The sequence below is a fragment of the Sander lucioperca genome, chromosome 1, assembly GCF_008315115.2.
Source record: "Sander lucioperca isolate FBNREF2018 chromosome 1, SLUC_FBN_1.2, whole genome shotgun sequence".
Taxonomy (NCBI): Eukaryota; Metazoa; Chordata; class Actinopteri; order Perciformes; family Percidae; genus Sander; species Sander lucioperca.
The window spans coordinates 36,274,182-36,287,211 of record NC_050173.1 but is presented as its reverse complement, the minus strand read 5'-3'; the positions used below and the strand labels follow the sequence as shown (position 1 = coordinate 36,287,211).

General features: G+C 39.8%; 2 protein-coding genes across 2 annotated transcripts; one reads left to right on the top strand and one right to left on the bottom strand.

Annotated features, from left to right (window-relative positions):
• The first annotated feature begins 153 nt into the window (after positions 1 to 153).
• On the top strand, positions 154 to 3,349 carry fgf1a (fibroblast growth factor 1a). Its single transcript, XM_031319382.2, has 4 exons — positions 154 to 493; positions 1,420 to 1,523; positions 1,755 to 1,994; positions 2,074 to 3,349. The coding sequence occupies exons 1-3, from the start codon at positions 328 to 330 to the stop codon at positions 1,953 to 1,955; spliced, it is 471 nt and encodes a 156-aa protein (XP_031175242.1). The 5' UTR covers positions 154 to 327; the 3' UTR covers positions 1,956 to 1,994; positions 2,074 to 3,349.
• A 78-nt stretch (positions 3,350 to 3,427) lies between these two features.
• On the bottom strand, positions 3,428 to 12,759 carry ndfip1 (Nedd4 family interacting protein 1). The gene is made up of 8 exons (XM_031319380.2): positions 12,522 to 12,759; positions 11,174 to 11,267; positions 8,954 to 9,093; positions 8,734 to 8,821; positions 8,194 to 8,318; positions 7,920 to 7,986; positions 7,093 to 7,201; positions 3,428 to 4,538 (listed from the first exon to the last, which is right to left on the bottom strand). Exons 1-7 carry the CDS (start codon positions 12,555 to 12,557, stop codon positions 7,095 to 7,097), a joined length of 657 nt encoding a protein of 218 aa, XP_031175240.1. The 5' UTR covers positions 12,558 to 12,759; the 3' UTR covers positions 3,428 to 4,538; positions 7,093 to 7,094.
• Positions 12,760 to 13,030: the final 271 nt, after the last annotated feature.

Here is a 13,030-nt window from a genome sequence, read left to right as displayed (position 1 = left end):
CTGGCGGTGTTCTTATTGCAAGTGTTGTTTTTCCTTACGATGAATTACCTAATTATCTAGTAGCCAGTAAACAAAACAAAGAAAAGAATACAACATTTCAAAAAGTTAGGGAGGCCTGTAGTGATCACACTTCATACTATTATCCCAGTTGGGAGTTTAAGGCCAGGAGTCGTGGACGCGCACCCAGCTGCCTCTGTGATCTGTGCTCGTTCACGACCAAACACCTGACTACTGCAGGGGACCGAGCCCGCAGATTTTTCTCATAGAAAACCAAACTCCTCTACAAAGCTTCCTGTTGATTACACAGCTGTGTTGATTCTGAGCAGGATGGCGGATGGGGAGAAGTTGGTATCAGAGGAGCAGACGGTGGACAGCGGCCCGCTGCCGGACTACAGGCGGCGGACTCGGCTGTACTGCATGAATGGCGGACACCACCTCCAGATCCTCCCTGATGGGACGGTTCAGGGCCACAGGGATGACGGGGACGTTCACAGTAAGACTGCAGCACAACACCGCATTTTACATCCAGGTCAGGCCTGCAACATGATGCGTTCACTTCCTTTACTGTCAGCTTTAACAGCAGGAAAAGAGACATGCGAGACATGCGTTCTATAAATGTCTTTAGAAACATGGCGTTTCTGAAATTTTAAAAGGAAGACGCTGCTCATTTTAGGCTTGGAAAAGATAGAACGTCCCTGTAGTTCTGTTTAGCACATTTGACTTGAAAGCTGAACCCTAAATAAAATGTATAATGGTATAACACTCCTTAGGCTACAGTCAGGGAACTAGGACACATGGAGCAGAGGTTTGTTAATGTTTATTTTCTAGAAAGCCGATCTTTCTGCTCTTGATTGGTAAATACAGAGGAATTGTAAAACGTTGTAAAAATATAGGTCTTCTCAATGTCAATATGAAAGGTCATGCCAAACATGTCAACATATAGTTGTCTGTCTTCACCAGTCCTCTTACTTAGCTACCATATGTATTGTGGTATTTTGTGCAAATGTTTTATGTTGTGTGTATGAATTCTATGAGATATGTCATTTGTGTTTACATTTTATATCATCAGGGACAGCAGATGAAAATGAGTAACTCTAGCTCATTCAGGCCTACAGTTTTTTTTCTGTTGATAAATGAGCATTGTCAGATAAGCTAATTAAATAAAATGCATATTTGCCATCTATCCCTTTTAGTTCTTTAACAAGAGGCTCCCTGCTTAATACTTGAGTACATCAGTTTCAAATACCGGAAAGACTGACTGACATTGAAGACTTCAAGACAACAAATTGATTTAGTCACAAGCATAACTGCACCGTTCTCTTCATTTCATGAGACTCTGCACTAGCTATGTTACTCATCTTCACGTTTATTTTTTTATTTTTATTTATTTATTTATTTTTAAACTTGTTCTCCTTTCAGTTGTTTTAAAGCTCAAAGCTGTGGACAGAGGTGTAGTGGTGATCCAAGGAACAGAAGCCGGGCGATACTTGGCCATGAGCGACGAGGGGCGTTTGTACAGTTCAGTGAGTAGGCCTATCTGCAATAGACCTGATGATGCTATGTGATAGTAAATCAATACATTCAACTTGATGCAGGCATACAGTATGTAGATGAATATTCCATTATATATTGTAAATGATTAATTACTCTTTGGCGACTGCATTTCTAAACTTTAAATCTTAAACCAAATGCTATTTGGTTTAAGATTTAAAGTGCTGTCAGCTGTTAGTGGGGGTTTTGTGTTCATCTTTCAGCCCACAGTGACTGCTGAATGTTACTTCCTGGAGAAGTTGGAGGAGAACCACTACAACACATATGTACCTCAGAAATATCAGGAGAGGAACTGGTACGTAGCTCTGAAAAAGAACGGAAAACCTAAACTGGGTCCTAGAACTCACATCGGACAGAAGGCCGTCTTCTTTCTGCCCCGAAGGCTGAGTGACTCCGGGGAGTAAAGACGCTCTCAGCACACAGTGATACCTCAACCTAAATGGATGTGAGCTGCACCGGGATACACTTTAGTTCAACACACCTAAATTCACCATTTTAGTTCATGAACTGGGCCAGAACAAGAACGAATGTTGTGAAAAGGGTTGATGAGGTACTGGCTTGCAGAAACAAATCTGTCAAGAACAAAAAGGGGCGAAGCGGCAATAATTCAACGGATAATTATTAGAGAAAGGACCAGCTCGCATCTGAGCTAAAATACTGTGCATGTCATCTTTTTCCCCACTAACACATCCCATTTTAGCTGGTGGCAGGTCTTCTTACTGCAAAACATGAAGAGCAAACAAGAAAACAAGTATTCCATTATATATATATATAATAACAAAATATGATGTAGCACATTTAGTTACCTGAATTAATTATCATATAAAAGTCTCCAGATGTCAATGAAATTTGGTGGAAGGTTAGACCAGAGGCAGGAATAAGTAACTGCTTAATTAAAAAAGTCCCATTATGTCAGAAATACCGCATTCACTTGAATGAAACATGACACATGTAACCCACTGACTGAGAATGTTGTTAGTTTGTTGGAAGTCATGTGCTTCGAGTCCTTTCTAGTTTGACTTTTCTGCAGTCAACGCTTTGCTCTCAAGGAGTAATGCCTTGGCAGATTAGAAGACAAAAAAGTATCAATTTACAGCTTGAAAAGGGCTGTTGAGACACTCACCTCTCTATATAACAGGGTGTCAAGCTGAAAAACTGCAATTTCTTATTTCCAGCAGTTACACTTTGCTGCCACCAATGTGTAAAATCACAAAATGACCAAGGCACCATTGAACAGATAAAAGCTGCCACTCTGTTACAACCTTGAGCCATACGAATAACTGCTTCATTATACTAACCTGTAAATAATATAACCAAGAATGTAATACAATCTAGACAACTCAGAAATGATGCATTAAAAGTGACATTTATTTAACACTAAACGTTTTCTGTACAGTTTCATAACAACAAAACCCCAAGGTTGCAGCTTTACATCACAGAAATAAGCATGAGTCCGTATCAAAGCCGTGGCAGAAGTATGAAGTTAACTGATAAAGCTAACAGTTCAGTTTGCTGGACCAGACTAAAATCCATATTAACTCCTTGCATTGAAAACAGTTAGTTAGATGATGAAAAACTATTATCCTGACATGTCGTTTCCCTTAGAATATAAAAACAAAAACCACTGTGTCGAGTCATTCCTTGTTTTATATGTCTGGGACTTCAAATAATGATAGGAACATCCTCTGGGTTTTATTGGTTATGTTTCTAAAAGTGCACCTGCATACAACATTCTTTGATATAGTTTTGATACCTACAAGATAGCTTACACTTTATTAATCATTTAAAAAAAGAAAAAGATGGAAAAGAATGTCCCTTCCCTGTCTGTCAATTAAATCTTAAGGCAAAAACCCACCTGAAAATGGAATTGGAGTTATTTTTTTGCTCTTAGATAATTTGATCCAAATGTCTGAGTGAGATCATACATAAACAGCTGGAATCCAGACAGCCAGGACTCTCTTCTATCATCACAGAGCTTGACAGCACTGACAATGAATGAGATGCCGACTCCGCTGACTCACTGAAGAGTCATGGTACGGTCGGGCGATTACATCTACTTGAGCTTTTTGAGGACATGAACCAGTAAATGTGCTCATACGGCCATACCAATCATCCTGGTTGCTGTCGCAACTCTGCATCCCGGTTTTGTGGCCATCTGGTTTCTGGCTTGTTCATGTTTAAAAACTGGATCATCTAAAAATCATAATTGTAACCTAAATTCTATTTCCGGGGCGAATCGCCTTACCTGATTTAATGTACAGCAACAAATCTAACAGGCATAACTAGAACTTCTGATACATAGCCGTCGTTTTAATGTGCTCTGCTCACATTGCGTTTGAATCACAAGCCTGTATGTTTTATGATGACAATGCCCTTAATGAATTAGAAGCAGCAGACAACACTGTCCCCTCCTGGCTACACAAAAAAAGGGCAACACTAGCTAAAACCAACAGGTGAGTGAAAAGTGTGGTACATCAGCATTTACAGCCTAATGAAAGCTTCTTTTTAATAAGTGTATGTGGTATCTAAAAACAGCCTATAATAGTCACAATAAAACCATGATAACTGCAGATTACAAAATGTGTTGCATGCTGTGGCAGGTCTACCGAGTGCTGTATTAATTAATACCGGTTGGCTTCAATTGTCACCAACACGAGACGCTCCCTATTTATTGACCTTAAGGGCAGATGCATGCTCATACGCTACCATCAAATGATATAAGGCATTACTCATACATTACAGACAGATGTAAATAGCGCTTAACATTCACCACTAATGAGTACATCGAGGGAATATAATTGTTAACCATTTTCCATTAATAAAGTTTCAAAACAAGTGATATAATTCCTGAATATTTTATTGAGAGTTGTCTTCATCTATAACTCGTCTGGCCGATTTCTGGTGAAGTGTCTCCACTTAAAATTTGTAAACTCTTCGCAGAGTTGCTGCTTGTGTTGGTCACGTCCAGTCCTCCCACATCCAACACCCTGGATTTAGGTTAAGGGAAGATGAACAAATCAAGTCCAGAAAATGGACTTCAGAGGTATTGGTTTAATATTCAAGGGTGTGTGGTGTAATGTCTGTGGTTTGTCAGTGGCTATGTTGACATGCACATTCATAACTCAGACTGACAAGATTAGGATACGTCTGTATTTATCTACTTAAAAGGTGCTCTAAGTGATGTGACGCGTTTTTTAGGCTACAACATTTTTCGTCACATACAGCAAACATCTCACTATCCACGAGCTGACTGTCCCCTGAATACACTGTAAAAAAACCGCTGTCTCTGTAGACAGCTCAGGCTCCACAAACGCCAACAAAAACAAACTGCGCCAACCTACACCACGAACCATAACAAACGGTGTTCCAGCCAGTAACCAACAAGAAGGAGCTGGTTGAGCCATCACTGCAGCAGCATTAGCCAGTAGGCTACTTCCGCAATGCACGTTCGTGACTGAACCAACTCCTTCTTGTCGGTTATTGGCTGGAACACTGTTTGTTATGGTTCGTTGGGCAGGTTGGCGCAGTTTGTTTTTGTTGCCGTTTGTGGAGCCTGGGCTGTCTACAGAGGCCGTGTTTTTTTACAGTGTGTTCAGGGGACAGGCAGCTAGCAGATAGTGTGGAGATGTTTGCTGTATGTGATAAAAAATGTTGTAGCCTAAAAAACGCGTCACATCACTTAGAGCACCTTTAAGTTATCATGATTAAAGAACTAAATTGCGCGGAAGACCAACTATTTGTTCTCAATATATTTTTGCAGTTTTTGTTGCTGTGTGTATATTTTATAAAACATTGCCAGGTATACACTATCGGTCAAAAGTTTGGGGTCACTTAGAAATTTCCATTCCACTCCATTACAGACAGAATACCAGCTGAGATCAGTTGCATTGTTTTTTTTTTTAATCAGGGCAGCAGTTTTCAGATTACATTATGTGTTTACATAATTGCAAAAGGGTTGCCGACTGTTTCTGTAGAAAGTGGCTGATCTTTAATGCAATATCTACATTGCCCATTATCAGCAACCATCCATCCAATGTTCCAAAGGCACATTCTGTTTACTAATCTGATATCATTTTAACAGACTAACTGAGAAAACATTGGAGAACCCTTTTTGCAATTATGTAAGCACATAATGTAATCTGAAAACTGCTACCCTGGATAAAAAAAACAATGCCACTGATCTCAGCTGGTATTCTGTCTATAATGGAGTGGAATTGAAATTTCTAAGTGACCCCAAACTTTTGACCGATATTGTATGTAGTAACCGTTTTATAAACGCAATAAGACAGTCTTGAGGCGGTGGTTTACAGTGATTCTACAACAGCTAAGGGCTGTTGTTAGACACTCCCCGTCGTAACAACGCTCTTCATTTGATTCCATGCATTCTTCTTCCTTGTCAAAACCATTGCGCCTACATTACCCACAATGCAAATCAGAGATTTGGGTGAGTTACGTCCTCACTGGTTTATTTACTAAGGATCTGAATGGCATTTGACACTAGAGGCCTGTACTACGAATCAAGATCAACATGCCCTGGATTTCTTTCAGTAACCCGGCTTCACCAAACCTAACAATCGCGGTCCGCATAACCTGGTGGTTATCAACTAGTTCAGGCAACCCAGGGCTTCCCAATCCAGCAACGCACGCGTTCACATAAAAGAGGCGGTGTTTGCACAGCACGACCAACCGCAAACATCTACCAGAGCCGCGTATTTTATATAAGTAGAGCAAACTATAATTCTACATAAATATGAAGAATACAGTTGCTGCTTTCTAAAACAGGAAGGAAAGCTGGCAAAAAAAATAGCCGACGCTGTAGATGCATAAATCACAACGCTTAATATCTTCCCCATCAGTCAGGCACTAGATCTGAACATAATTACACTTGTGCTTTCCATAAACTGCCTTTGCTTTAGCCTATTATTTCAGTTGCAACCCTGGCAGTGGTAAGCGATCGTGAGAGCAAATTTAAAAAAAAAAAAATATATATATAAAAACATAATTCAAACCGATGTGCGTATTGGCAACACACGGCTCAACAAGCCGACAAAAAGCCTATACGTAATTCCCTTCGCTGAAAATCTTTCATAAAAATACCCATCAGGGAATGTTAACGGGGTTGTCGGTCTCTAAATGTTTTAACTTTTATGAGCTCCGCCTGATCTTCTAAGAACGGTGACGCCGTTATCAATCGAGTATTGATTGGTCAGTAAGTGGTGCTTTTACACCGGTTGATATCTAATCTCCAACATAACCTGCTCCCGACCAGGTTAGGTGTTCAGCATAAGTTACCACGGCGATTTAACCCTGTAACAAGTGATCCACCGTCGTGATACAGAAAACCCTGGGTTGAACGTGAAGTTACCTCGTTAACGCCAAATCTTGCTTCGTAGTACAGGCCTCAGGTGGGAGGTAAACAATGCCAGATAGTTCTCTCTTTTTTCAGTTAATCTCATCACTCTCTGTAACTGGAGTCCTGTGTGCATGTAAATGTCTCCATTGACAAACCACGATGAGTGTGACCAGATTAATACACTTTACCTCTAATAGATGAAGAGAACCCTTGTCCGGGGAAGAGTAGCATAGGTGGGATCAGCCAGTTTACGCACTCTGGAGTAGTTAACAAAGCCTCTGACGAACAGCATGAAGCCTGCAGGGCAAAGAAGAGATATATAATGCAAAATAAGACAATTACCTAAATGTAACCGTGGGCAACATGGCATCATGACTTTGCGTAAACATACACGCTACTTTCCTAAAGCCAAATGGCGTGTTATCTGTACGCATTTTGAGCTATCCACGTGTATGTCTACACTGCAATTAGCGGATGTAAACATACGCGTTATCGCGAGAACGTGCAGTGCTACCGCGAGAACAACATCACACGCGTGTAAAAAAAAATAAATAATAAAAGGTTGGTTTAGGTAAAGAACATTGGGAAAGGCTTTAGTAACACTGAAACACGGCAAAAACACGACGGTGACTAACTTCACACGCTTAGGAAAACAAACGGTTGGGTTTAGGAAAAGAACATTGGGGAAGGCTTTATTAAAAAAAGAAAAAAAAAAAAAAAAAAAACATGGGACGCGATCCCGGCTCTCCCGGGTGAAAGTCCTGTGTTTTATCCATCCACCACCCCAACCAACATCCCTCTATCCTTTCGTACTACTCACTATGGCGATAATTCACACGTAATGTAGGTCAATGGAGGCCAAACGGCGTTGATAAACATGCTAAAAAACGATTATGCATCTTGATAACACGGCATCCGAATTGGCGTGTCATACATACGCCACTTAGTGAGATCAGTCTGCTGTGGGAAATAACACACAATGCTATTTGTTTATGAAATGATGTTTCTCACTTACCCAGGGCCAGGAACACCCACCACAACCAGTACTGTCCATCAAAGTAACCAGGGAAGTAGGTAGAAAACTGGAAGACATAAAAGAACAAGTACCTGTCAGGACTTAATCAACCCATAAGACATGATCCTAGTACGTTATCCTAGGCCATTTTCAGAGTTTAAGTCTTCCTGTACAGTGATACAGATAAGAACTAGTAATCCTGCACCATTACAACACTGAACACCCATTCAGTTGCCAAACTGGTTTTGGTGAATATTCACTAAATAGCTCTTACCCTGACAATAAGAACCCATTTGATGAGGGACAGGCCGAAGCCAGAGATGGCCCCATATCGGCCGGCAGCTGATGTGGTCAAACAGAACGACAAGAAGAAGCCGATCCAGTTGAAGAGGAATGCCACTGGGAACAAAAAAGAAGACAAGCATGTCATTTTCAATCCGTGACCAATAGACGGCAGGAGATTTTTAAATCGAAGATGTCCGTTTTTTGAAGTCATCAAACTGGCTGGCACACATTTTCCTCCTATTCCATCTTTTGCTGGAAAACAAACTTGTGCAGAGTGTACTAGCTGTACATTGTGTATTACAGCCTTTGTGAATACGCCAAATTCGATTTAGAAAATAGTATACCAGAGCCCTTATGATTGATAGATTAGATAGATTAGATTAGATAGATAGATAGATTAGATTAGATAGATCTAATAACCATCTGATTACAAGCCGGCTCTATGCGAGAGAAACTGAAAGTCAGTTTACTCTTTTAGAAAGTAAAACTGTAGACGGGCCAACTGTTGAAATGCTGAACTAGTTCTTACTGAAGAAAGTGAGCATGAAGATGCCGTCATTTCCTATTCGCAGCTGGTCTGCGTCTTCAAAGTCATCCCTGGCCACAAAGTCGTCCTCCTGCACCAACAGCAAGAAATATGTAGATATATTACAATAACGTGTGTTCATATTTAGGTTTTTTTTATGTTTTGTTTGTATTAGTACATGATGAGAAATATTTCTACATGTCTGAAAATGAGATCAATCTACCGTGACTCTTCCAGTGACCAGGGGGATGGCTGCCTCTTCTTTGCTTCGCTCAGCTTCGTCATAGGAAGGCAAAGTGGTGGCAACGCTGTAGGATGGAGGGTTGGGAAATCTTCCTCCATCTTCCTTGTATTCAAAGAAAGCTGTGGAGGTAACAAGCAAATGACTATACATCCAGGTACAGAGGTCTTGTCTCAAAATAAACTCTTCCAAATATGATACTCCTGAGTGACATTGGACAAAAAAAATCCTCTTCACGGTCTTTAGTAATGATTTATCATATACAGTAAGTAGGTTGGGCTAATGTTAGAGCTGCAATCACTCACTTTCTACACTTTTCGCACTAAACTCCCTGCTTAGTTGCATCACTGATATTAAGCTGTGGCTTAAAAAAACATCCATCAGCAGCAACACTAACAGACAGACACAGATAAATAAATAAACACAGGCATTGATAATTAAAAGTCGCTCTCTAAAAAAAGTTTGAAGATATTATTTTGATACTTATATGGAATTAAATTTGCATCTAAATATTGATGGTAACTGCAGAACTGAAATTATTCAATGTTGACTGATTAACAGCTGTTTCGGAAGGTTGGACTGCTGACATACAAACTTCTACTTTCACTTCTGAAGGAAGCGAAAGTAGCAGAAGCAGAGAATTATAAAATCAAACCAGGGAGGGCTGACTTACAGCAGGAAGAAAGACTAAAGTATCTGTATGTGTTTCTGTTTATGTTCTGTCCCATACAAGCCAAGACTTTTATCTGGGTCATTTGGCAGATGTCCAGAATCCTCCTTTGTGTTGTTCAAACACAAACTGCATTGGACCAGATCAATATACTCACCCAGGAAGAGCTCAATGCTTATATGTATACATGTTGACCTATGCCCTCTTAAGAAGTGAGATTACAAACATCAGACCTTTCTAAAAAGGCCTTGCACACAAGCTACTCCCCTTTACATGATTCATTCCATGGCAGTGTAGGAAAAGATAAAGTACTGTACTGTAATTCAGTACACTAGTTATAAGGCATATCAACTTTACTTCATTTGTTAGATTTCAGGAGGGAAATATTTTACTTTTAGACTTGTTTTGAATATTTGTCTGATGGCTGCTGAAGATGAAAGTTAAAAGTAGTCAGCAGTATATGCAGTTGTTGAAACAGCTTCAACATTAAAATACTCCATACATGTTGAGGCTGTGATCATACAGGGTGTGACTTTGTTCTGCTCTAATGCAAGGCACAGCTATCAGAGGAGGTTCTCACTTTGGATGACCTATCCACACTATTTTTATGCATTACCTTATGATTTTATTTGTACTTTGTCCTGCTGCGTTTTTCCATAGGTCTGTAGTCGATGACTTGACTTTGTTAATCCTTGCTGTAGAGAGCTCCAGCATAACTATGTCTAGAAAATACACCAACCACCCACTGTTTTATACAAAGCGAGTGGGGGGGGGGGGGAGCCAGCGTTGAGCTATCATTTTCTTGGTTGCGGTCGAGCCGGCTAGCCAAACTTTCTTCTGTCTCCCAAGTAGGTGTAATTTAGAGTCGTCATTAGGCAACAAAACAATTGGGTCGGTAGGAATTCGACATCCTATCGCACCAGATATTATTGATGTTGTTTTATTCCAGAACTCATGCACCTGTTCACACTCCCAGACCATGTGCAGGAAAGTTCCAGTTTGTTCAGGTTGACAGAACGTGCAATAGGGGGTGGGAATGACTTTAGAGATGTATCTCTTCTGAAGAGTACAATATGTCTATGACATATGTTGAAGTGGATCTGCTGGTGATTTGGGTCAGTCTCCCAATTAATTGCGTTCCCCTCAGGTCTCAGCTCTCGCTCCCATTACCTTGCTATTGGGAGTTCTCCTATGGATACTATTTGTACTTTGTTTTAATATGTATCATATTGTATGTTTGATGTAAAACTTTGTGATTTTTTTTTTTTAATTTGTGAAAAGCGCTATATAAATAAATGTTACTTACATACTGCGGAAGAATAATGTGACACTGTGGAAATAACTATTCTATAAATAACTTTTCTTCACTTTTGCTTCATAGGCACATTTCACTGCAAGTACTTCTCTTACTGCAAGACTTATAAAATGTATATGTGTATGTAGTGGAACTTGTATTAATGGATTTCAATATTACTCCCACTTCTAAATTGCGTTGTTTCTGAGTTATGGGACAGTGTGTGATGGTTCCTAACCTGCATTTGCTGCAGCGATGCTGCTGTAGGGTGGTGGTGCGTCCTGAGCAGGACCCTCCTGGGCTGGCTGGGCCGGTTCCTCCTCATTCACCAGCTGAAGAAATGTTAATAAATGACAACACAGCTTGGGTCACACTTAAATCTAAGGAAAACTCTAGTTGTTGGCTGAACGATTATTTTTGACCGATAAAGCAATTGCGATGTGATTTACGGAATTTGAAGGATTGATAATTGATGCATCATTATTCTCATTTTCATTGAAGAATATATTAAAATTATCATGCTGTGATTTTTTTGCAAGGATCTGTACCAAACAAAGATTTGAAGGCCGGGTCATCTCTGCAGCACCGAAATACTTAATTGAAAATTGTATTTTGACACATATTTTGCCTTTAACAAATATTGCGCCTCCTGCAATTTGGATTTTGCACTAGTCCATATTGCGGAGACAATAGATATTTGTCTTCTGTTCATATAGTAGTAGCTATCTCTGTACGATTTCTGATTGTATTCAGTATTACAATGTTGCATGTCAAAATCAGACAAGACCATCTGTTGTTTTACCTGTAAACACTCATTTAAATTTCCAGTTGTGACAATGTGACGTTACAGGAAGATTACAAGCACAATAGCGGTGGACTGGAGGCGCTTTAGGGAAAACATCCTAAACGTGTGCCAACTCCTCATAGAGTAATAAACCTGTATCACTGATGTCGCACTTGATTAATATAACGTTACTGTGCAACAAGTGGTTATGACATATGTCTGCAACCATTAACTGTCTCCAAACAGAAAGGATTAGCTACACTGCTCTATCAATGATAACACAGTAACTTGTGATACATCGTCAAAACTAAATAGCCCCAATTTAACTATGAACTGTGCACTCTTGATCTCACACATTACATGCAAATCAATGTATGTTAATAAATGAGTAGGCTTCGCATTAGTATTTCGATCCCGTTTTGTCGCTGGAGTTTCAATTACTGACAGGCTAGACTGGTCAATGTGCTGGATCAAGGCTTGACAAAGTGACACTACACAGCACTCTTGTTCAGGCCAGCCAATACTAACTTTAACTAATGAGTAACTTACTAAGCTGTTAAATGAAAATGGGTCACATAGGTTTTAAATTATATGTGACGAAATTATGATTATTCACTTGATAGTTTATTTTAGTGTGAACAATTTGGTTGATATTTATCGCCAACTCAGGCCCGCCCGTAAACAAATGTCGGTCGAGCTCGTTGTTTTCCTCTTAGTGACAGGCTTATGTTGACTAGCGTTAGCGTTAGCTGCTGGCTCACTAGCCAGCTACATTTTAGCGTGCCAGCAAACGGTTACATACCTCTTGATATCTGACGTTGCTGTTTTGTTCTGCCATTGTGGAAGAGGAGCGAATACTTAAAACGTCCTCTTCCCACTTCAGCTGTTAAGATGCGTTGAAAGATGTGTTAAAGGAATCTCGCCAACGAAGTAGCAAATGAAACGTTGCCTTCTAATCGGCCATCTCCTTCCTTCTTCCCCCTGACGCCCGCACGGTAACTGGGAGGCTCTGATGCTGCCTTCAAGTACTGTCGGAATATTCGGTGACGAGTTATTCATGCATGATCAAGTAAAAGTCCCGTCTTAAAAACAAAGGTAAAGAGGTTTTCTACAAAATCTTGCATTGAAATATATCCAGAAAAAAAGACATTAAAGAGATTTAAACTTGATATATGAATATCCGTGCACTTTCTGTGAACTAAAAGAATCAACATTTGTCATTTGTTTTATCACTTTATGCATACCAGAATATTTTGGGATGATGTACATTTTTATAAGAAAAAAAACTGGGCAAATTAATTTAATTTCAGG

Bases quoted from the DNA above. Each gene is read 5' to 3' on its own strand.
- fgf1a (XM_031319382.2), top strand. From the start codon at position 328: ATGGCGGATGGGGAGAAGTTGGTATCAGAGGAGCAGACGGTGGACAGC. The intron at 494-1,419 runs GTAAGACTGCAG...TTCTCCTTTCAG, and splicing joins GGATGACGGGGACGTTCACA to TTGTTTTAAAGCTCAAAGCT. The intron at 1,524-1,754 runs GTGAGTAGGCCT...TTCATCTTTCAG, and splicing joins AGGGGCGTTTGTACAGTTCA to CCCACAGTGACTGCTGAATG.
- ndfip1 (XM_031319380.2), bottom strand. From the start codon at position 12,557: ATGGCAGAACAAAACAGCAACGTCAGATATCAAGAG. The intron at 8,822-8,953 runs GTAGATTGATCT...CTGTTGGTGCAG, and splicing joins TGGTCACTGGAAGAGTCACG to GAGGACGACTTTGTGGCCAG. The intron at 7,987-8,193 runs GTAAGAGCTATT...TATGTCTTCCAG, and splicing joins AATGGGTTCTTATTGTCAGG to TTTTCTACCTACTTCCCTGG.